Below are 25440 nucleotides of genomic sequence, written 5' to 3'. Positions count from 1 at the left end.
TCAGCAGGACCACTCCATCCCCACCGAGTGTGGAAAATCTGTCTTTGAGCCAGAGGACTTTGTCTCTAACTTGGGCCTTTTAGTGTGCGCAGGCGTACAGTAGAATAGGTGTCATCAATCTTCCCCGCAGAGCTTTAAGTCTGCTTCCTTATCCAACCTTTAGCTATTAGTATGGGGCGGGTGGCAGAGGGGAGCTTATACAGAGACCAAACACAGCCGAACAAACACATACAGAGCTGGTGCGACTGGCACTTGTCACACGGATCCTGCTCCTGGCTGCTGAAGTTTCAATCCTGCTATATGACATTTGATGAATTGGAGCAGAGCACTGTCACGAGGAATAAACTTGCTAACAACTTAAGCGCAACCGGCACAACAAATTGATTACATTGGAGCTTTTGGCGCATACATTCCTAAAAACTATCTTAAGACCCCTTCCTAGCAAAACGGTTTCTAACGAAGCCAGAACTCCTGGTGGGGCCCAAGAAGAGCACAACTAAGCAAAAAGCAGAAACATACAGGCAGCATGAAGGCAATCCTGGCAGTATCAATCTGGCATGAACTAAAGGCGCTGAAAGGCAAACAACCAGAGAAAGTTCTATCCCTAATGAGCAACAAATGGAAGCAATCCAAGGAATTAAAAATGATCTTGAAAACATGTGCAAAAGTTCATTTACAGTTTTATGCACATAACTCTCCACCTCAGACCAACAAAAATAAAAGACAACTTAGGGAAAAACGTTGATCGGACTGCCATCTCATGAAGTGAAAATAAAATACCAATGTTTTGCAGATGAAACAAATGAGTTGAAGGACACGATTTGCACTTCAGCTAAATTGCACGCAAAAACAGCCAGGATAGAAAATTCAGGTATTTGGATCTGAAAACGGTTATCGGCACTAAACAAAAAGGGGAGTGTTTTGCGTAATCTTAAAAAAGGACAGTGCAACATACAAGAAGCTATGCAAAGAACAAGGGCACAACACTGGTCAGCCCCCAAGATGAGATAATGTGCTTGATTTAACAGTTAGACGCTATTTAAGTGTAGGCCTCGCAGAAAAGCCATAGGCGGAAAGCTCCTTTATAACACATGCAGACATTTTGGGTTTTGGTACTTTTCATCTCCCAACCAGGATTCATCCAAAGCCTGACACACTGTGGTTCTGTTTCTGTTTTTCTACCGTAATAGTCCCCATCACTCAAGTCATGGAAATGCCATCCATATACAGGGTTTAGTTATCAGAAATGCACAAATAGTACCTTGGGGCAAAACTGACCCACAGTGCCAACAGGCAGAGAGCAACCATCCCACAAGCAGGCAAACTGGAGAAGGGATTGGACACTGGCAGGAAGCTGGCTTGAGCAGGACAAAGGTGGTGACCAAAGTAGGCAGCAGGATATAGCTGGTGATGGAGCAAAGGATGGCACAGTGATTTCATGAGCAATGGGTCTGGACGTGTGAACTGGAATTACAAAATCACAAGGTAGACTAGCACCAGCACGCAGGGAGAGGCATGGCTGCTGCAGTGGGGCAGGCACTGTCAGATAGATCACCAATTAAAACATGAAACAAGGCCCACTTAATGGCCAAAGGGTGAACTGAATAGCATACAAGATTTTCTTTCTTGGATCCATTGACCATCTAACGCTATATTGGGTCCGCCAGCCACCAAATTCGCGGACATAGAAAATCACCAAGAACCAAAGGAACACTTCTAAAATAGAACATTACTCTATTAGTAATCTGTGTCAAAAACAGGTCATGTACCATTAACATGGACTGTGTACAATGGTCGGAATTTAATATTTCATTCCGTGTGATGCTTACCAAACATGCAATTAATTTTGAATATGGTCTTGCATGCCACTGGAGCCCTCACTTACACTCAGTTGCTCTAGGGGTACATAGTGTCAATCATGCTGCTTGCTCCACAATCTAGTGCAGGAAACCTACAATGGTTGATTAAATACCACACCAAATTTGGTTCCCATGCAAGCAATCACAGTCACTGATAGAAGATAACACATTCTGCATCCAAAACAAACTGCCAACATGTGTTACAGTGCTAGTCATGCCTTTGACGACATGGCCTGCTGAACTCCCACACAAACTAAAGCACTATGTGACTGACTGTTAGGAGCTAAACGAATAACGCAAGTTGTGACCAACGACAACTTTAAAACCTAGCTGTAGAGTATTACAGTGGCCCATTTTGTCATAAACGTGGGAAGACAGTGGTCATGTAATACAATGTAAGAGGCATGAAAATGCATGAAGTGTATGGTTACTAGTAGACAAATCTGTTGCTACAAGCCTGTGGGCTTTCAAGGATGCGTTGGATTGTAAAATGGACAGATATTGGGCCAGGATTATTGCTCAGGGCCAACAAGACAACACAGAGCAACACAGGTTCAAATCTCTGTCCCCACCCTTAAAGACTGCCTCTGGTATTAAGCACATAAAAGATTCATTTTCTGCAGCATTTTAAGGAAGCAGAATTTTTACAATTACTTACAATTTTTTCATAGAAGTCTTTGGGAAGTTTGGAGAGAATTTCCACAGCACTCATCAGCTCGTATGCATCCACCTGAGGCATGGCTTCCTCCTCCTCATCACCTCCTAGCACAACATGGAAGCCAAAGAGAACTTGTGGGTCAGTTAGGAACAGAGGCACACTAATTTATTTAAACTTCTGCATGTCTTGTAGAACCCCACCTTGTACAATGCTCGATTGCTTTGTAGCTAGGTTTGCCCAATATCAAATCAGCGATACATAAACGAGGCAGTAGACCAACATCACCCGGGATACCTCTGTAAATGGTAACAGACATCCAAAACAGGAGCATTTCTTCAGAGGATACAAAAACTGAGGCTGGTGGCTAAGGTCAGGAACCCTGAAGTTTAAATATATCAACAAAGGAGGCCCCAAATGAAATATATTGTGATTTTGAATAAGCACAGACAACTGGCTGACTGGACAACTTGAACCTGCAACATTCAATATACTTTTCACCCAAACTGCAAAAGTTCCCCTAGTACTTTGATCAGAAGGTGGTCAACTACAGTAAACCTAAGCTTTACAATGCTCCCAGAGTTAGATTACACAAGCCAAACAAGATACTGTATGATCCTGTTCTTACTGCATCAGGTGACCAGATTAAAGTAACTGGGGTAGGCATACCAGCATCTGCATCTCCACCAGCTGCCTGTTGCTGCTCAAACTTTGCTTTCAAATCCTGTTGGGAGCGCAAGAAACGCGACTGCTTCGGGGCTGTGGTGGGAAGCTTCACCCATTCTTCCTCCAATTCTTTCAACTGCAAAAAATAAAACACATTGTAAAGCAGTGGTCTATGTCAAAGTTAAACATTCCAAAAATAAATCTGTGTCAATTCAGGAACTTTGTGCTTAGTGTTGCGTTTTCACCAAATGCTCTTGGGCTAGATAAAAATCTGTCCATTCTTTTTTGGTCAGAATGAGGTAGCATACAGACTGGCAATTCACCAAGATCCATTTTCCCCTGATCTTGGCATCAAATTATAGGCTTTAAGGCCCACCGGCATGCTTTCCAATATCCCTTGCCATTCCCCCACATCCATGACCTTTATTCCAAGCTCCTGTTCCCCAGTTGGTGTCTTGTTAACCCTTAAGCTCCTGTTGACCAGAGCAGCCAGCGACTGGCAAAAATGAAGGTTTACAACTATTTGCAGGCAACCGGAGCCCAGCAACAACCCAAGAAACTGAAGAGGCAATACACATTTAAGTTAACACCCTTCTCGCATGTTCATTGTAGTTCTAGCTCAGGCCCAACTGTCCCATGGAACACCTACCCCTCATGTCCTTAAATCACTGCTTGCCGCAAGGTGGTTCCCAGATGTAAGATCATATTGTATTGCTTTATATTCTGCACTTGGTCAGTACCAGTCTCGGGAAGATAGATCAGGGGCAACATGCTCAACTTGGAAGCAAGACGACATGGAGCAACACAGGTTCGATGTCAACGTCTTTGTGCAACCTTCTGCATGTACTATTTTTCAGCAGAACATTCGAGAGCAGCAGAGTGCTTTTCTGGCCTACCTATTCTTTTGTGCAATTAAGACTTTTCCAACCAAAGACCAAGCAACCGTTACATTCTTTCAGGAATCTGATTAAATTGAGAACCCACAACCTACTGGACCAGTTTAGCAATGAAACATCTGACTTGGGGCAGTTGTCCTTCCACAGCATGCAAACAACCTTTGAATAATAAAAGGCATTGCCTCGCAAGGAGGTGAACAGAACCAAAAAACGTCATCCAATCACACCGACACGGGACTCCAAGGCAAGAGAAGACTTTACAGCCTGATAAAAAACACCTCCATATCTAAACAAATAAGTAACAACATTTCTTAGAGGCAGAATCACCATATCCTTTAAAATAGTCAACCAAGATAAATCAACATGAAGCGTACCTAAAACATTCAAGACTGCGTACATCAAACCACTAAAAAATAAAAACCACTAAAGACCCAGAACTTTCATCTTCAAGGATACTGTAGCCAACCAAAATTCTACAAAACCATGTACATCACCACATTTTGGAGCATGTAGAGTCTAATAAATTAATCAAAAGGTCATTTTTAGACCAATGAGAGGTACAGAATGAACAATAGCTCCTATCTGGGATGACCTCAAAATCTTAGCACACTCAAAATTCGTAGCAGCCATCGACAGAATCATAGCAGAAGGCTTAAAGAAGGTGGACTCCAAAATACCACTTTATAAAATGCAAGATCCTTTTGAACGGAAAGGGAATTACATTGCCATAAGCTTTTCAGCTCAAATCTACAACCCATGATCCAAGTGTAAAAATATGAAGCCACTAGCCAAGCATGCACTTACTCACTCCCCTTAGGTTTTCACATACAAGGCACAGGTTTTTTGCTTGCAAAAAATCATTCATCACTGGCCAAGGACAAGTGCTGGGTGAAAATTCTGAGCCCTGCATAACCTGTGGAGTTCTTGAAGAATCGAGCCTCCCAATGCTCCTCTTGAACATCTATATGGCCAATTGATGATTAAAACCACATGGGGCCACTTGTTACAAACTATGCAGATGACACATTATCCACAAAAAAAGGACGGAAAAACTTCAGAACCACACCTAGTAAATGTCTCAAAATGTATGACTTGGTGACTTGCCAACTACCTAAAACTGACAAAACTAAGAGGGGGAGGGAGGGGGTGCTAAGAAGCTCTGCATGAACACTATTAAATATAAATGCATAGACTTAGTGTGCACATATAAGGAAGCGTCATTTTTGTAGCAATGGTACACATTCGGCACTGCATGGCTGCACGGTAAACACATACACAACAAAGAAAACCAAACAGGCACAAGCGCTGCTGAGACCCACGCTGCTAGCTCTAAAAGAAACGTTCCTTTGTTCCATACCTGTTGCTACAAAGTGTTATCCTAAGAAGGAATGCGACCTGCAAGGCCGCGAGACAGTACAAGGTGCCTGGCAGTGCTCGTTTATCGCAGCCAGGCCAAAAGCAGACCTCCAAGACTTATTGCACCCATAACTGCCACAGTCCAAGACAACTTAATTCTGTGATAATAGGTGACCCAATACCACCAACCATAAACCCAAAGGTCAAAAGATCTCTAAGAACAACCATTCCACCTCATTTCATAATGACACTTTGTAATAAGTACAGGGTGGAATAAATTATAGTCCTAAGGGAGGGTGGAAACCTTGGGTGTGGAGAGTGCAATATGGACTGAGTGAAGAATGTGTGGGTCAGCATGATCTGAAGCCTCCCTGTGTCAGTCCCAATATTTCCCAGGTGCATGCCACAATGATACAGAAGCATTGTTTTATATAGTTACTAATGGCAAACTCTGCCTTGATTCCCTGGAGGAGCCCAGCTGACCCCACGTGAAGGAAGACAGGACGGGATGGGACCAATAGCAGCCTGGTATCCCCTATGGAGCAGGACACCCATGTAAAGGGTCCCTCCAACCAGCCGGGGGTCGGGGGGGGGTGTGGGATATATGTGATGTCATTAGTGACTAGGTGTTTCCTTATAACCTTCTGCATGTACTATTTTTCAGCAGAACATTCGTGAGCAGCAGAGTGCTTTGCTGGCCTACCTATTATTTTGTGTGATTAAGACTTTTCCTTGCAAGAATCTCTTGGCCTTTCTCCCTAGTGGGTTGTATATTTTCTGTTGAGGGTTTGTGGGCATGCTTTTACCACCTCCACCATAACCTCAAGAAATTGGCAAATGCCCAAGACTATTTGAATTGATTTATATAGATTCCCAATACTTGTTTGCATTAAGAGATTTACATTAATGACATTAGTATTACACTTTACTCCGTTTACGTTTCTTTCAGCAACAATTCTGTAAGTAAACATGACTCTTAAAACCATTACTGGGGGATGCAAGGTATTAAATCTGTAAAACATGCGAAACAATTAGTACCACATGTAGTTCAATCCTATGACAGCCCTCTTTGGGCTCACCTGCCTTTGGTTCCTCTTGCTTTGCTGACATTTCAGCAGCTACTTTTGTTGCCTTCACCCTTGATTATATGTGATTGACACCCCTCTCATTGTAAAGCACTACGGTGTGCTCCACCTCGGTTCACGCAATAAAGTAAATATTAGGATCATATCACTGTTTTGCTTTTGCATTGGCTCACAGAGGTGTCTCACACAATCATCCTTATTGGTGATTATAAGTACACAAGCGAACATCCTTGGGATGGGAGCATTGATAGTGAATGTGTGGCTTGTTAACTAAAATGGTGTAACAGTACACATGTTGAGGAGAATTCTCATTTCTGTGCCAACTCCCTTCAAGCGTAGAAACCCCCAGATCCTTTGATGTACTTTAGCACTTAATTTCTATCCAGGAGTGAGCGAGACCTTTTTCTCACCCCCTCATGTATTTTTCGTCTGATTTGGATTATGTGTTTCCTTTGTGTTTGGAGTCTGAAACTTCAAAGGCATCTGCTTTTTGTATGGTGGCACACAACACATTCAGTGAAGTGTCAGAAATCCTTTAGATTTCTCGAGGTTTAAATACCTTTTCTTGTGAGAACTACTGTTCAAGAAAAGTAAAGTGAAATTAACTTTACTTACCTTTTCTCTTTGTAGGTCCAGCATACCAAATCTTATGGGGAGTGCTGGGGGTTACTTAGTAACCCCTTTTCCTACTTATGTAACATGTATCTTACCCTCACTACTTTAAATGGCTGGTGGCAGTGGTTTAATTTTCCTACCATTGTGCTTTTCTACCACAGGCTGAATACTCTGCTGCAGTATAGCACCCATGGGCGACGATTGTGTCAAAATGACCCCAGTCTTTTTTGCCATTTCTTGTTTGGGAGGTCTTACTTGGGTTTTACTCAGCACGCCAAACCCGGTTTGACCCCTTTGCTCATTTTGCCTTTGGAGGGCTTCAGTACTGAAACCCACCTCTGGCTCCATTGGGTCTGCAAGGACAGGAAGTGAGGGAGGGAGGTGCCCAAAACTCACCTGTCCTTAGTCTCCAAGGCAACCTGAATGCTCCCAGTCCAGATTGGCTGGCTGTCCTTGCATGAAAGCCACCCTGCTGTGTGAGTGACAGCTAGGCTGTGCATGAATGGGAGAAACCTGCTTAAAAGAGGCTTCTTGGACTCAAGACAGTCGACCACTGGTAAGAACACCCTGATGAAGAAACCGTGAACCAAGCTTGCTGCATCCTCCTGGACGGTTGAACTGCGCGGTGAAACCCTGCTGCTGTGCCTAAACTCCTTTTTCGGATCAACATAAGCTCCAGAAAGGAAAACTTATTCCCTTGGGTTTAGTGGGACCAACTAACCCCTGAGACGAACTTTGCTGGAAGAACTTCGCCAACTAGCTGTACTTTGTTGCTGCTACTGGAAGAAGGTGCCAGGGGTCGAAAAATACGTAGTCGAGTGCAACGTCTGTAAGCTGGCCAAAAGCTCCAGGAGTCTGCTGAGGACACTCCCGAAGCAGGACGACCGAAGCTCGAGTCACACCAGAGTACTGGACTCAAGGAATGCAGAAAGCCCAACCGGTGTCCAAGACTCGCCCGCAGTGGTGAGGTTTACCAAGCGCTGAAACCGCAAAGAGCCGCTGATCCGAAGAACGCCTGTAGCTGCCGCCGACCTTTGATTTGCTGTGCAGGAGTCCTGCAGACATTCTCCCTCATGTCCCCACGGCTGAGGTTCAGGAACACAGGATCTGCATTACTGCAACCAGACATATCAGCTGGATCCTCTTCTTCGAACCAAAGGTACTGTTCTGTCTTTGGGGTACTTGCCCCTTAGTCTGTAGTTCTGCCCTTCTCAGTTGAGACTTGCAGCAGCTGCTATTCTAGATTTGGTTTTTAGCTCTCACAAGTTTAACAGCTTGTGACCCAACAGTGATTTTCTACAACAAGCTCTCTAATTTTGTGCAAGACTTTTTGCTCTCCAAGAAGTGCCTCAGATCCATATACTTTGATCCAATTGACTTTCAATGTCCTGGCTCCCTGCAGACTAGTCCATTTACTGATTCTTACTGTCCCTCATAGGCGATACATTGGTCTGAAAACATGTTTAACCTTTTTTTCCTTAATTTAACCTTCCTTTATGCCAACCTCAGAATTTTACAAAGTACAAAAGTGATATAGAAATGCCATTACTGTCATAGTTCGTGAAGTCACCTCAGTGGGTAGGAAGTGTGTATGAAGCATCTCTAAGGAGTATCTACTTTGATTGCCTTGATTCTCAGAAAGTATTTTTTATTGTTGCACATTGCCCTTATTAAAGAACACTTATGTAAAACTGACTTTATGTTAGTCTGTTACAAACCTTAAAAAAATAACATTTGATCATTTCCATTAATTGCATTAAATCACATTGGTTTCCATTTAAAAAAAACATTATGTTCGAATTACTTTTAATTCTTGGTCACCTAGTGCTTATATTTTTCAACTTTTCATTCATTACACGGATAATTGTGAAACAGCATTACATTGTGTGTTTAGATCTTGCAGCATTTTCATAATGGCCTCTAGAAAGAAAGTCAAAGCAATTGTCAATTTTTCATCAGATTCGTTGAAGCACTTTGACCACCAATCTTCAGCATTTAGTGACTTTCTTTTATGAAATGGCCCAACTGTTTAGTTCTTTCGCCTGCAGGACCGGACAAAACAAGGTTAAGTGCTTCAAACTTTTGTGTTTTTTACACAGTCGACAGTTTAGATCTGTATGTTCATCACTAGACCAGAAGTGCATGACCTCTTGTTTTGAATAGATTTAGACTGAAAATCATAAAGTGCATCCTTCTGTATCTATCCAGAAAACTTAAAGATAATTTGATATTGTGTTCATGCTTTTTACTTCACATGGGACACATGGGACAGATTGCATGGCCTTACGTTTCCTTCGCTTGGAACAAGTGTCTATCCAGTCAAGTCTCCATAGTTTTAATATAACACTGTCTGGATTCGTTTTTAAAAACATGACTGGGGATTTCAAGGTCACCCAAGATTTGTTCACAGCAGACGACCCATGCAGCTAGAATTGATTCTTTGGGACCGGCACCAGAATCCTTGAATATTCCAAATTGCACAATCACAGGTTGAGATCATTTTTCAATACAAGTTTAGGGTGTTCGATTATTCTTGCGTTTATGGATCCCAACCCCAGTTCGCATCCGATGCAGGCCGTGGGAACGCTTTGCTTTGTCCAGAAGATGTTCTCCAAGGTAGACCAAAGGACCACATTGCAACCTAACGCACATTCCGCTCCATGTATCATGGCCGGGACCATTTTTTGTTTGTAGAAATTCAGTGTGGGACTCAGCGAGAACTTTCCAAATTTTGTATTCCCTATAGAAGCTTGTATGGCCAATCGCCTGCATTTGGCTTTTGTTTTTTCAGTCCATAGGGCATCATTTAGGCAGGAACTTGTACACAATTCAAAATATCATGTGGCATTAACCAGCCTAATGGGTTCTTTCTCCAGCCACCATTTCTCCTGAGGTCTCGCAGTATTAGTATCTCAAATTTATTTGGGTTGATACAGAGGCCATTTGCTTCCACGTACTTCATAGCATGTAGTTTTCGTTGTAGACCTATGGTTGTCATGTCCAAAAGGACTAGGTCTGCGTAAAGTATCCAGTTCATGGGATGCCCATTAATCTTCGGTGCAAACGAGTTGATCACTTCTAAATAGTTTCCAACATCTGAGATAAAAAGATGATCGAGGCTAGAGGGCGGCCCTGCTCGACTCCACGAAAAGTTCTTATTGGACTGGATAGTGTGCCCCTTGAATCTAATCTGACTTTGATCTTGGTGTCCGTGTGGAGATCTTTGACGGCACTCAGTAGATTTGGAATACAATTACATTTTTTCATTTTGGACCACAGAAGTTCGCGGTCAATAATTATTTTACTAGAAAATCTTGTGTAAGTGTTATTTGGATACTTATATTGGTGAATGTCAATGCTACAGCTCACATTTACCCCTCTTGAGACAAGTCTGGCTGCTCAGTCACACTACCAACTTGTTAAGTACAGACCTAAACAAATAAGTGGGTTACCCAATACCAAGAGGACAAGGGTCTCCCCCAGGGTTACATCAATTCTTGCCAAATAACGAATAATGTTTATTTTGAGCCCTTATCCCTTCTTTTAAACCCACCATAACTAAGATGGAAGTTTGCCAATCACCAATTCCCAACTCTGAGAAGACCCCCTGTTGGCTTACTCTTCTTTAAATCGGACAAACCAATCACCCAGGCAAAACAACAGAAAACAAAATTGTACAAATTTGAAGATAAAGTGCAATTAGTACCCCAATGTTTATGGCAGAAATAGATCATGAAAGTATCCAAATTAAAAACACAGTAAGGGAGAATTGTTGAGGGAAAGGTGGAACTGATCTTGCATCAGAAAAATACAGATTAATAATATTCATGGCGTCACAATGGTGCATGGTGTGCAGGATTTTATGAGGTCACGATGGTCGCCGGCAAGTTCATAAAATATTCACCATCTTTGCCAATTATGAACAAATTGTAATTGCCGAGGTTTCACTTAAGATATTTTCAGCTCTAAAATGTTGTCTAATATTTACTAGAGTCAATGGTGTCTCAACATATTCTACACTTGTATCAGGAATACAAATTTCAATTTGTAAGTGACTAGTCAAGCAAAAGAGTACACTGGTCACCTCAGTTCTACAGATGCACACAGCACACCATGTATTTATTACATGCGAAGAGTCAAGTGACACAAATGGTTAGTGCACATTTTGACACCTGCTTACATTACTTGTACTTTTAATTGGATATTTCACAGGAAACGATCAAGAAATGTGATTGTTACTTCATTTTGAAACCTGAAATAGGGCTATATACAACGAGTGTATTGATCAAATTACTATCCTTGAGATATTTCTAGATTGTCCTCACTAAACGTGATCAAAATCTTTGCTGAAACCTCCAGTTAGTCTGCTAAGTTCGGTACAGAGCGAGAATCAGTTTGTGTCCACGCCATTCACAGGTCTGTATAAAAATGGTGTCTTAGGCTTTTCAGCCAGAATACAAACATCTGAATCCTGAGTAAATAGTGTTATACAGCTTATTTGTATGCGACATTCTTTTAAGAATTATGGGTGTTCCTTAAGCACTGTAGTCTGGGTATGTAGGTGGGTCTTCCTTAGGATCTAAGGATTCCCACAGGTTTAACCAGGCTCTCTATGTGGTAGTGGGGCAGAGCAGACCAAACTCAACGCATAGGAGTTTGAAGAAACAATGATTTACCTCTCTAATGTTCCGATAGATATCAAAGATCAAGAATCCGTGGGAGGAATGTCTATTTCCCCAGCACAGCTCTCTGGAAATTTGCCAGCTGGCAAGGGGTGCAATACAGCTCCATCCAATACCTCTATGTGCCAGGCAAAATATAGGACTTCAGGAGATGTACATGGAGGTGCCTCGCCCCGTGACCTTAGTTCCACTCTTTCTTCATAGTACTAAGACGCAGAGGGGCCGCATAACCAAGGTGTATGAGCTATCCGACAAGAGCGGCGAGTAGGAAGGGTCAGGAGGCATAAGTGGGAAGAACGTACATCATAAACCTACCGAGAGGCAAGACATTTGTTTTTCTATTTACTGCCTCCTCTCACAGATTCCTCCTCTTCGAAAGAATCCCAAAGCAGTACAGAAACCTGGATGAGAGGCCAGAAAGGACACCACCTGCATCAGAAAAATCTGAAGATTGCTCTGCCAGAACAAGGGCACTGACCAGAAGAGAGAATCCAAGCAGTAATGCTTTGTGAATGTGTGCAAAGCAAACACCATTGGCTGGCATATGTCCAGAACAGGGACTCTGTTGCACAGCAGGTAGCAGCCAGGCCTCTGTTGGAATGATCACCTTCAGGTAAATCCTTACCAGGCAGATCATAGCTTTTTGAAATGCATAGGATGATCCACCATGACAGGATCACTTCAGTCACAGCCCTTCCAGCACAGGCACCATAATAACCAACGAAAGTCATCTTTTCTGGCCCCTCTCGTATGCAAGAAAGCGAGAGAAAGATAGTAGCAGGGGGACTGCAATGTGTCCAGCCGATTGAAACTTTGCTCTGCCTTGGAAGGATGTGGGGGAAAGACAGGAAGATTAACCTTTTGATAGATCTGAATATCGGAGACCACATTCAGAATGAAGGAATGACTCACTCAATGTCAGCTTCTCTTTGGAGAAAGCAAAACAGAGCAGTTTAACTAACAACTGGAGCTCACTTATGCTTCTAGTGGAAGTTCTGGCCGCCTGGAAAATCACCTTAAGGTTGAATATCCTCAATGAATAAGAGTGGAGGTGCACAAACAGAGCGATCATTAAAAATGTTTAAGTACCACACCGGAACAACAAACTGACGTGGGGTAAACTTATTACAAAGACCCATGGAGAAATGCAGGACCATGGGGATTTCGCGGTTCCCTTGAAAACTGAAATGGCGGCAGGATACCCTTTGACCGGGCCAATCTGAAGGCTTGCGAGCCAAAGAAACCAGAAAATCCAGAATGTAGGCTGTGGAACAGGTAAAACAGTCCGAATCCATATCCTGGCACCAAGCCATAAACATACGCAACTTAGAAACATAAATGGATTTGGTGGCAGGTCTCGGAGCAGAAAGTCCTATGACAAATACCACTATACCTCAACCTTTCAGCAACCAATCATGAATGTTCATTCAAGTCTAAGAATCAGATGTAGGATTTGCCCCCATTTGGGAGAGGCGGTCCGTTCTCTACGGGAGGCACCAGGGAGGGAAGATGGCCATGCCCAGCAAATCCAGGTACCACATTTTCCAGGCGCAGTCTAGAGAGATCAGGAAAATTGTGGGCCCAAACAGGCATGGTCTACTGAAAACAAGCAGAAAGACTGGGAGTGGCAGGAAACTCATAGCTGGTCAAAATCCCACTCACCCCTCAGAGCATCTCCATAAGCACCCAAGAGGAAACATCCTGAATCAGAAGCATCTGAACTTCGAATTCACACTGGAAGTGAACAGATCCACCTGAGGAGTTCTCGAATGAGAGAACACCTCTTGCAGAAATTCCCGACAGAGCTCACACATGTGGGAGGATAAATAATGCTTGCTTAGGGCATCAACTAACATGTTTTCCTTGCCGGCCAGTTGAGCTGACAGACAGGTTGCTCACTAGAGTGCAGAACCATAATCGCATAGCTTCCCTGCAAGGAGCCCACACCACCCCTCTTGTTGAGGCAGTGCATGGCCACAATGTTGTCTGTAAGAAACACGGTCTTGCCTCATTCAGAAAGAGTTAGGTGGACTCAGGCAATCCCAATTGCCTGCAAGTTAAAATATTTCCAGCTCTCCGATGTAGACCACAGGTTGCTTACAGTCAAATCTTGTAGGCGAGTGCCCCAACCTTTTCAGGCACATGTGGGATGGTTTTTGTCAAAACACCACACCTCAGTAAGTTGTCCCGCTGAGAACACCATTGCAGGTCCTTGGACACTTCCTTGAAAACCTTAGGAATTTCCCTGAAACGAAAACATCTGGCAACTAAGAAGCCACTCGAGCTACATACTGCACTACTACTAGTATGGAACAAGTTACTTACCTGTAACTACTGTTCTCCAGCATGGGTCTGGCATGGATTCACATGCTCATGAATATTCCCCGTAGTCAGGCTGGGAATCCTCGGTAAAGAAAAATCAGTATCAGTTTAGTTTCTGAACGGTCTTTCGTAGTAGTAACCAATCACTGATCTATGCGTCATACTGACCATAGCCAATGACTGCCCTCTACCTAAGCCCCGCCTCTGGCAGCCATCTTCAGATTTGGTAGCACATGAAGTGGCAGTCCGACCAAGTGAAGAGCCGCAGAGGGGTAGGCGGGAGGGTTCGCATGTGAATCCATGCTGGAGAACAACAGTTACAGGTAAGTAACTTGTTCCTTCTCCAGCATGGGGTCTGGCATGGATTCACATGCTCATGAATATAAGAAATAGCAGTACACACATGCACAACCACGGGGGGGGGGTGGCAAAAGGCTCAACATTAAGCAATACAAAACAACAACATTAAGCATCTCTTACCTCCTCACCAGGCTCACCTTAAGCGAACAGGTTGCGCAGCACTGCTTGGCCGACCCTGCACTCCTCCCTGGAATCCCGATCGACGCAGTAGAATCTCGTGAAGGTGTGAGTCGACCTCCACGTAGCCGCCCTGCAGATGTCCAGCAGGGGCACACCAGATAAGAACGCCGTAGTAGCAGGGATCGCTCTGGTCGAATGGGCTCTCGGACGGCCTGGCAGCGGTCGGTTAGCCAACCGGTGGCAGTGCATGATGCAGCCAGAGAGCCATCTGGAAATAGAAGACTTCGAGAGAGCCTTCCCTTGATTCACAGGTCCCAAGTTCACGAACAGCTGTGATGTCCTCCGGAAACTCTTTGTGTGGTCCACGTAGAACTTCAGCGCTCTAGCCACATCCAGCGAGTGCAAAGTCCTCTCAGCCGGCGACGAAGGAGACGGGAAGAAAACAGGTAACACCAGGGGCTCGTTAAGATGGAAGTCCGACGGCTCCTTTGGCATAAAGGAGGGGTGCGTCCTAAGCACCACCCTCGAGGCATGGAAAGTCAAGTATGGTGCTTTGCAGGATAGGGCCTGGCTCTCTCCCACTCGTCGTGCGGAGGTAATGGCCACCAGGAATGCAGTCTTCCACGACACAAACTTCATCGGTGCGGAGTGCATCGGCTCGAATGGGGGCCCCCATGAGCCTGGTCAGCACCACGTTAAGTTCCCACGCCGGGGCCGGGGCCTTCACCGGCGGGAACGACCGGAACAGTCCTTTCATAAACTCTTACCAGTCGATGGGACCACAGGGACGTCTGTCCTGTGGTTCTGGTATATCTGGAGATCGCCGCCAGACGAATCTTAATGGAGGTATGGGCTAGCCCAGCCTTTGCCAGCGATAGCAGGTACGGCAGCACTTGAGGGGCCTTAATCCGTAGGGGGTTGATCTTCTGTGCTCGGCACCAGATAGAGAACCTCTTCCACTTATGACCGTAGCATTTGAGAGTCGAGGACGCCCTGGCCTTTGCAAGAATCTCTCTGCAATCGGCCGGTATATCGTAGCCTCCAAACTCTAGCGCTGCAGGAGCCAAGCCTGCAGGTTCAGCGACGCCGGGTCGTGGTGGAAGACGGCGCCTCCTTCTCTGGAGAGAAGGTCCGCGTCCGCCGACAGCTTGATGGGAGGGGACGTTGACAAGTCCAGAAGGTCCGGGAACCAGATCTGACGACGAGGATCATCCTGCACCGGGACCTCTTGAGCTGGTTGAGTCGAAGCAGCAACGGCAACGGAGGGAACGCATACAGGTATAGGCCGTCCCAGGGGAACGAGAACGCATCGCCCATGCTTCTCGGCTGGGGAAACCTGCTGGTGAACCTCTTGCACTTAGAGTTCGTCGCTGTTGCGAATAGGTCGATTTGGGGTTTGCCCCATCGTCGGAAGAGTTGATCCACCTGATCCTGGCGCAGTTCCCACTCGTGACACGCACGCAGCTCCCTGTTGAGCGAGTCGGCGATGGTGTTTCTTTCTCCTGCTAGGTGGAAGGGAACCAGGAACATCCCCTGGGCGACCGCCCAGTGCCACAGATCCTTTGCCTCCTTGGATAGGGCTGGGGATCTGGTGCCTCCCTGCTTCCGTATGTAAAACATTGTCGTGGTGTTGTCCGTGAAGATCCGCACCACCTTGCCCTTGAGCGACGGGAGGAACGATTTGAGAGCCCAGAACACGGCTCGGAGTTCCAGGATGTTGATGTGCGCAGGAGCCTCTCCTCCGGGAGCCAGAGGCCTCTTGCGTGGAGATCTCGGTGTGGGCGCCCCAACCTTCCAGGGAGGCGTCAGTCGTCACCGTCTCCTGGTACGCCGGCGTCTGAAAGTCCTTGCCAGCCGTGAGGTGCGCTCAAACGCCCCACCACTGAATCGCCCGCCGGAACACCCCGTTGAGGGGGACCCTCTCTTCGAAGGTGCCCGTTGCCTGCATCCAACGGGCGTCGAGAAATTCTTGAAGAGGGCGCATCCGTAGTCTGCAGAGGCGCACCAGGTAGATGCAAGAGGACATCATCCCCAGGAGGAACTTGATGGACCTCACCCTGGCCACGTCCGTGGCTAGCAGGCGCTGCACTTTGCCTAGAATGGTCTTCGTCCGTTCTTCCGACGGTGCCGCCAGGCGCCTCACTGTATCGAGCTTCGCTCCCAGAAACAGGGCCACCTGCGACGGCACCAGGTGGGACATTGGGTAGTTTATGGCGAATCCCAGGTCTGTGAGTAGCTGGACGGTCCTCGCAGTGTGTTCGACGGCGAGTTCCCTCGTCCTTGAGCGGATGAACCAGTCGTCCAGGTAGGGGTAGATGTGAATCCCCTGCAGGCGCAGCCGCGCCGCCACTGGTGCTAGGCACTTGGTAAAGACCCTGGGGGCCGACTTCAATCCGAACGGCAGTGCTCTGAATTGGTAGTGGCGTCCCTAGACGACAAACCTGAGGAACTTTCGGTGACTTGAGGATGGGAACATGGAAGTATGCATCCTCCAGGTCCAACGACGATAGAAAGTCGCCTTCCTCCAGCTGTCCCGAGGGTGACCATCCTGAACTTTTGTGATCTGATGTATTTGTTCAAACGACGAAGGTCCAGGATGGGGCGCCAGCGGGCCCGTCTTCTTCCTGACGAGGAAGTACCTTGAGTACACCCCGGAGCCTCTTCGGGACAAGCTCGATGGCGCTTTTCCTGAGCATCGCCCGTACTTCCAACAGCAGTTGCGGGACGTGATTTTCCTTCCTGGCCACAGGTGGAACGCGAGGGCACTTCTTCAGGAATTCGATAGTGTGTCCTCTTGCCAGGGTATCCAGCACCCAACGGTCGGTGGAGATGGACTTCCACACGCCGACGAAATTCGTCAGCCGGCCTCCCAACGGGGTGCATCGGTGGGGGCCCGAGACCACGGCCGGTTCAGTCCTGCTTGGAGGTGGTGGCCTTACCGCCCTGGCCACCTTGCCGACGGCGGCGAGGCGCTCCCTGCTTGCCGCGACCCCAATAGGCCTCCTGAGACGAGGAGCGTGCCGCCTGGCGGTAGGACGAGCCACCGCTGGATCCCTTGGAGGCACCTTGTCTGCCTCCGGAGCTCCGAAAAGGCCGTCGTTGCTGAAGGGCTCCTAGGGCGCGGGCCGTCTCCGTATCCGTTTTTATGGCTTGGAGGGATTCGTCCACCGCCTTCCCGAACAAGTGGCCCGTCGAACGGCATGTCCAACACCCTGGTCTGGACGTTCTGACGGAAGTCGGTCGCCCGGAGTCAACCCCGTCGTCGTAGGCAAACACCGTTGCCCAGCTGGCGGAACCCAGTATCGGCGAGGTCGGTTGCCAACGTTATGGCGTGGTCCGACGCCACCTCGCCCTCTTGCAGTATTTCCAGGGCCTCGGACCGCTTGTCGTCCGGCAGGAAGTCCAATATGGGGGCCAGCTTAAACCAGAGCTCACTGTCGTAACGGGCCACGATCGCCAGGGCGTTGGTCGCTTTGATCGTCGTCGCCGCCGAAATGACCCGCCGCCCCATGGCGTCCAACTTCCTTCCCTCGCCGTCCGGCGGGGAATTAGACGTCGAGGCTCCTGACCCCGCCGCTTTCTTCTTCGCTGCCGCCGAGACGACCGAGTCTGGCGTTGGCTGGGCCCTGAGGCACAGGGGAGCGGTTTCGGGGACCCTGTACTTCTTCTCGTACCGGTCCCGTTTGGCTGGTGCCGTGGAGGGGTTTTTGAGAACCGACAGGCCCTCCTCCCAGATGTCATCGATTAGAGGCACCGCGATGACAGTCTTCCTCTTGGCCTCCCGGCGCTGATAGAGGAAACCTTCCTTTTTCTGCTCTTCCGGGCTGAGCTGGAACAATTCGGACGCCCTGGCGATCATGGCGTGAAATGAGCCAATCTCGTCGGGCGGCGAGGCCCGTGCGACCCGTTCCGTCGCCCTCAGAACCCGTCGTCGAGCCCAACGCACCGTCATCTTCCGACTCGTGGGAGGATGAGGAGGGAATTGTAGGCCTTACGGGTGCGAGCGGAGGAGAGGGTTGGGTCCTCCGTCGTTTGTTCTGAGGGCTTCCTGACGGGCCAGGTTGCGGGTCCTCCGGCCTAGGCCGTGGGAATCTCGTCCTTATCTCAGAGCATAAGGACTGGATCGCAGACAAAATGGCCGCCGAGCCATCCTGAGGCCTAGGTTCCGGCTGTGCCGGAAGAGAAGGCTGCTCTTCCTCGCCATCTTCCTCGGTTATCTCCCGAGGATCTGCCTTACGGGATCGAACCTTCTCGAATTGGACTTCGAGGTTCCTCACGGCCTCGGTCAGTTCCTCCTCCGAGGCCGACTCCGAGCTCGAGGAGGCTACCGTGCCCCCCCTCGCTTCTTCCATCATGGCGGCCACGACGATGGGCTGAAAAGAGGATTCCCTCCTTGGCGGCAGGGAAACTCTAGTCCCGGAGGCAGTCTCCGCTGGCGGGGTCTCTGCCGGCTTGGCCAGAATCGCCGCGATCGCCTCGATAGAGGCCTTTGCCTGCTGGGCAGGGGCCTTCACCACCTTAGGTGCGTCCCGGGCCTTCTTCGGGGGAGGGGCGACGCCTAGCTCTCCCTCTTCCGAGATCGGACGGGGCTTCTCCCGAAGCTTACCCGGGGTCTCGGACTTCCTCTTCCCCGAACCGGAGCGCTGGCTCGTGGTTGACTGTGCCAGGGAAGGTGCGCCCTGCCTGGCGACCGAAGAGCCCGATCTTTAAGCGCTCCCGGAGCCAGCAGACTCGCAGCGCTTGGCCTGGTGTTGGGCCCCCGTCGCCGGGGCGCCCGCACAGGACTTAGAAGCCCACTCGGACCCTTTCTTCTTCTCACCCATTGAGCCCTTCTCCAACCAGCTGGCGAGACGGGATCGATGGTCCCTCATGGTCCGCTCCGACAAGTTCTTGCAGAACTGGCAGTCCTTCTCTACATGAGTCTTGTCCCCATGAAGACAGTAGAGGCATCGCGAATGTTCGTCTTCCTTAAACACATTCTGCAGCCCGCATCCAGGGCAGCTGCAAAACAGCTTGGGTCCGGGCGACAAACTTGCATCCTGGGCCATCTCGAAGTAGGCCGCAAATCTTCTGGAATCCTCCAAGAAGTTAATTCGACAAAATCTTCACCCTTGAGGGGCGTAGGAAAATCCCGCAACGGGTAGCCGTTAACGGGAGTAGAAACGGTGGAGCTTGAGGCTCAATTAACCGAAAAAATGTGAAAATTCACCTGAAAAAGCGCCAAACACGCAGTAAAAGCTCGAGAGCTAAGCACGAGGACTCCCAACACTTGAACATGCGGTAAAAATCTGAAGATGGCTGCCAGAGGTGGGGCTTAGGTAGAGGGCAGTCATTGGCGGTGGTCAGTATGACGCAGAGATCAGTGATTGGTTACTACTACGAAAGACAGATCAGAAACAAAACTGACACTGATTTTTCTTTACCGAGGATTCCCAGCCTGACGGGGAATATTCATGAGCATGTGAATCCATGCCAGACCCCATGCTGGAGAAGCAGGAGGCCATAAGACCTAGCAAGCGCAAAAAAGCTGATGCAGGAATCTTTTCCTATGGCTGTAAGACTTATCTTCAAGAGGTTTGCCACTGTGTTTAGGCGGGAAGGCCAGGTCGAGGCGAGTGTCCAAGACCACACTGACGAACCAGAATGACTAGGGCAGCAAAAACAGAGGATTCCTGCAGTTCAGGGGAGAAGGCAAAGCTGTACAATAGGCTACACAAAAGGTGTGAGTGTGCACAGGTGGGGATGCGCAGGCCTGTTTTTTTCTAGGGAGCAAGCTCCGACATACCAGTCACCCAGATAGGGAACATATGAATGCTCTACCTTCCGAGACACGGCGCAATCACTTCAAGCAGGTTGAAGACCCTGGATGCAGAAAAAAGGCATATCGGCAGGCACTTCACACCTTGAATTTCAGCACATGAAAATATGCATTCTGGAGATGCAGTGAGAGCAGCCAATCCTGCAGGTCTCGAGTCTGAAGGATCTGTGCTAGGGTGACAATCTACAACTGGATTGTGCAAGAACAAGTTCAAAAGCCTAAGATCCAGGATGTGACCGAGACCCCCCCCGTCCTCTTTTGGCAGCAGAAAATACATGTAATACCAACCATTGCCTGGTTCCGGGCAGCTTACCTTGTCTATAGCCCCCGATGCCAGAAGCGAAGATATCTACGTCAATAGTAGAGGATCCAGAGGCAATCACTGGTCATTTTGTGGCTGGTCCCTCGGGAGAGACCAATAGGGAGAACGTATCCCTGGTGAATGACCTGTAAGGCGTGTAGGCACCAGACGTGGCCAGTATCCATTCCTTGCTGAATTTGGATATCCAGCCTCCCACAGGGGAGTGCTGGTAGCACACTGAATCAAGGAGGCTTTGGCACCTGGAGCAGCAAAGGGCCCAGTGGCGACAAACTCCTCCACTGGTGGGTGTACCCTACCCTGGCTCTTGTTGAGGCAGTGGTGCACCTGCTTGCCAGAGTGAGCTTGATCTCTTCCTCTGATCATAAGAGGCGAAGGGGGTGGAAAATCACTGCCCGCTGGATTAGCATGTAGTTGATATTGGACCACCAGTCCCCCTGATTTTGCAGTCGCCATTTAAGTCTGGAACATTTGCAGAGCTTTATCAGCATTCATACCGAACATGCTGCTGCCGGAAAATGGCATGTCCAGCATAGTTTCCTGGACAACCTGGGTAAAGCCAGATGTTCTCAGCCACAAGGCTTTCCTAACCATGGTACTGGTGGCCATCGTTTTGCCAACGCAGTCCGCTGTGTCCATGCCAAATTGAATGATCTGGCAGGAGATCCTTTTGCCATGCTTTACAAGGGCATCAAAACCATACACCCAGAGGTATTCTGCCGCTTCCAAGATGATAGATCAAAACCCAAATAAAAATGTGGACAGTGCACACGAGGCATGTATGCATCGAAGGCCAAGGCTTGCTGAACCAAAAAGCTTCCCCACACATCGAATCTCTTGCTCTTCGTGTCATGGGGAACAAAAAAAGATGTAGTCTTCAGGTTAGCAGTGAGCCTGCACGACTAAACTCTCCCAAGATACATGGGGAGACAGGAACCGTGGGTCTGAGGGCAGTGTCTGCTTTGTGGCCAGATCCCGCTCTACAGTTGGATCAGATGGCGGGTTTGGACCATAGCTCAAGGACGGGGGCCTGTATTGCTTAGATGAACAGCTGCAGCATCTCTTTGGACCGTCCGCCTAAATATTGGTCAGTTCCTACTGCATCTTGGGTGGGCATAAGGCAGATAACCATAAGGAAGGTGTCTGTAAAATGTGGCTCTCCAGATGTTTTCACTACAGCTCCCAGAAGCCCTAGCCAACCGTCTTAGTCAAAGCAGGATCATAGGAGTTGGATTCCTTACCATCTGGAGATCCAAAGGTTGCAGACCTCTGCACGGAGGTAATCACAACCTTGCCAATCAGGTGTTGATAAGCAGCCGGAGGCTTGCCCCTGGTAGGAAAAGGGACTTTTCTTTGGGAGTGAGGATCTGTTGCTCAGAAATAAGTTTGGGGTCCGAAGAAGTCTTCCTGAAGGATGTCGGGCAGTTCTGCCATCTCTCTTAAGGGAGACAGTTGAGCCCCTATTGGTAGGCTGAGGGCTTCCGGGGTGTGGAGGTTAGTTTCCATGGATTTGAACTATTTGCTTTCCTTGGAAGACGTGCTCGAAACATCCATGGACGGTGCCTTGGACAACTTCTTCCCAATCGACGGGCGGGGGGGGTGGGAGGGGAGTCAATTGTAGTCGACGGTTTTGGTGTCGTCGAAGAGGGTGCCGTGGACGAAGATTTTGTGGAAGAGTGAAGCTCTGGCAACGATAGCTTTGTTGACAAGTGGCGAGATTCCTTTGGCGACGATTGTTTAGTTGTGGCCGATTTCGACAAATGACTTGGTCGTGGACAAGGTTTGAAGCGTTGTCGTAGATGACTTAGGTTTAATCGGTGGCTTGCTTGTCGACTGGCCTCTATCGCTGGTGCAGCTCATAGATGGCGTTTGATGACTATTACACACCCCCTCCCCCCACACCCCACTGGAATTTTTGAAAACGTCTCCTTTACTGTCGGAGGATGTTTTTACATCACGGTTCTTTCTTTTGGTCTCCAGAACCCAGGGAAGATGATTCATCTTTTTCTTACTCCTACATCAAGGAGAAGAACTTCTTTCCACAGGGGAGGCCCTTTTTGAAGTTGGCCTCTCTGAAGGCTTCATAGACAGTACAGGGGCTATCTTAGTTGATCCTTCATCAGAAGTGACCTCTGGATTCCAAATGTAGAAGGAGACGGTCTGTCCTGGAGAGTTTTGTTAGAAAAAGTTTCACAAATCTCACATTTGTGAATGTCATGGGGATAGAGACAGTATATGCACTGCTCATGAGGATCTTTCATGTAGACAAGCTTCTTTTTGCAACTTACACAATCCCTGAAAAGGGAAGGTTTCTTGGTAGTAGGTTACTCTGACATGGTGTGAAGAGAGGACTCACTCAACAAATTTCGAGTGAAAACTAGTGTTTTCTGAGGCCAGAAACACTCCAGGAAGGATTTGATCAGGAGATCATTATAAAGCTGTTTTTGAGAAAAAATATATTTAACAGTTAAGAAAAAATGAAAATCTCAGAGCTGAGGATTCCCTCTAGTCCGTTATACTGCAGTGAAAAATCTGAAGATGGCTGCCTGGGGCAGAGCTTAAACCCTGCCACCTCATTGGTTGGGGCCATAAAGGACCAAAGTGAGTTGGCGGGGCTACACAATTGAATGGCTCGCTCATAGGCCATAATGGACTATCTACAATCTTTTTCTATGGAAATGTATATATATTTAATTTTCTAATTATTTAAATCACTGAGGATTCCCAGCCTGACGGGGAATAGTCAAGCATCTGAATCTATGAAAGATCCAATGCTGGAGAAGAATGAGGTTGAAAAGCCAAGGTTGTCTAGACCACGCCAGTGCCACCAGGATGATTGTGCATTTGTACATGTGATCTGGAGGACTTGCATGCGTGTTCCCTCAAATTCATGTAAAACGCAAACATCCTTTCCCACAATATAGCGAGCGTGTCTCCCAGCAATTATTTGTGTGGATACCTGCTGGCAAATTCAGGCCCTGTGCCGTTCTCCCATGTAGCAAACAGGTTGACGGGCAGTGCTCCTCGTCTGAATATTTAGGAGTTGACTGCTCGCCTGTTGCCATTCATGGGATTGGTTGCCGTCCCTGCTGAGCTGGTCTGCGGTCTCGTTTTATTTTCCTGGTACATGAAATGCCTGGAGCTGTATGTGGTTTTGGTTCGCCCAGTGGCACAATTGTTCTTCTATAGTGTCCTGGACCTTGTGCCCCCTTGTTTTTGCACATACTACATGGTGGTAATGTCTGTTAACACTCTTGAGTACTGGCTGGCATGATCCGAGAGCCCGGGACACAGTTTTTAGTTCGATGACATTGATCTGGAGTTTGGCCTCTTGAGCATTTCAGTGCCCTTAATATAACAGAAAATACCCTTAATATAACTATTATACAGACCGCCTAAGCTCATGAAGGACTTTTCCTTGCATCTGAGTAACCGGCTACTTTTATTCCTTAATCATAGCACCAAAGCGGTCATAATGGGAAACATGAACCTGTGTTTCGGCTGCAAAAAAGACCCTGGTAAAACTCCTCTGCAATCTTGGATTTGGACAGCCTGTTAAGGAGCCAACACAGTAAGGGAAATATCCTTGACTGGATAGCCACACAACATATCCACAACTGATCCAGCCGTAAGCTAGTGTTCCAGGTCAAAGCATTCCTTTATTCAGATGAATATTTTATGTGAAAATCAAATGAAACAGTGTAAATGTACACAGAATACTAAAAACCTCACACCAGAAGCTATGAAGAAATGGCTGCTGCAGTTAACAGATTGAAATGTCAGATAGCGCAAATATAATGAGTGAAGAAATTCAGGGTACATTTCAAAGTGGTCGAAACCATGGCACCCAGCAGAACTAAACTACTACCTATTAGGAAATCTAATAGCTGGTTCACACCAGAAGTACAATGTCAAGTCAAAGAAAAATATTTTTTATAACAACTGGAAACATTCTAAACTGGAGAGCACTACATCAGTCTTTATAGAAGCTTCTAAAGTTTTTTAAAATACTATAATGGTAGCAAAAAATATGCTGGACCACAGAATTCACAAAGCACAACATGAAGCTAAAGAATTGTTTAAAATTCTAAAAGTAGTAGAAACACTGTTCCCACCCCCGGAAAATCTGCCAATTAAAAATGCAGAATTGTGTGTCTCTATCCAAACAGCCATGCTAAATAAATTGGATATTATTAAACAAAATATTGAGGTCAAACTGGAAGTACCTGCTATCAACTTCCATCCAGTCACACAGACAGAACTATCTGAAATTATTGATCAACTCAGACCAACCAATTGTAAGGGGGATTCTTGTCGGCTGAAACTTTCAAAGCATGCTCGGCCATCATGATCAAAACCCTTACCAAATTTGTCAACACTTCGTTTATAGAAAGTCATGTCCCGGATCACCTAAAAACAGCATGGATCTCTCCATTGTTGAAGAAAACCAGGTTGTGTCCCTTCAATGCACTCAATTATAGGCCCATCACTAATACTCCTCCTTTGCTTAAAATGTTGGACCGCGTGGCGTATATCCAGATTTCAAAGTTCCTTAACCACAAGATTCTTCACAACAGGCAATCTGGATTTAGACAGGGTCACGGTACGCCCCCGGTAGTGCCTCTGAACTGCCTGTTCAAGCCTGGTGAGAGTCTGGGAGAGTTGCAGATCTTAGCCGGCATACACG

General features: G+C 47.3%; 1 protein-coding gene across 3 annotated transcripts in view; it reads right to left on the bottom strand.

Moving 5' to 3' along the window:
* CKAP5 (cytoskeleton associated protein 5) overlaps positions 1 to 25440 on the bottom strand; it is a 1593334-nt gene that overhangs the window by 1369961 nt on the left and 197933 nt on the right. For all 3 annotated transcript variants that reach the window (XM_069623197.1, XM_069623199.1, XM_069623198.1), the window contains exons 6-7: positions 3184 to 3316; positions 2518 to 2621 (exon numbers count right to left, since the gene is read on the bottom strand). In XM_069623197.1, coding sequence (XP_069479298.1) covers positions 2518 to 2621; positions 3184 to 3316 — 237 coding nt within the window. The remainder of the gene's footprint in view (positions 1 to 2517; positions 2622 to 3183; positions 3317 to 25440) is intronic.

The sequence above is a fragment of the Ambystoma mexicanum genome, chromosome 11, assembly GCF_040938575.1.
Source record: "Ambystoma mexicanum isolate Mex_15411 chromosome 11, UKY_AmexF1_1, whole genome shotgun sequence".
Classification (NCBI taxonomy): Eukaryota; Metazoa; Chordata; class Amphibia; order Caudata; family Ambystomatidae; genus Ambystoma; species Ambystoma mexicanum.
This window is presented reverse-complemented; position numbering and strand designations above follow the sequence as displayed.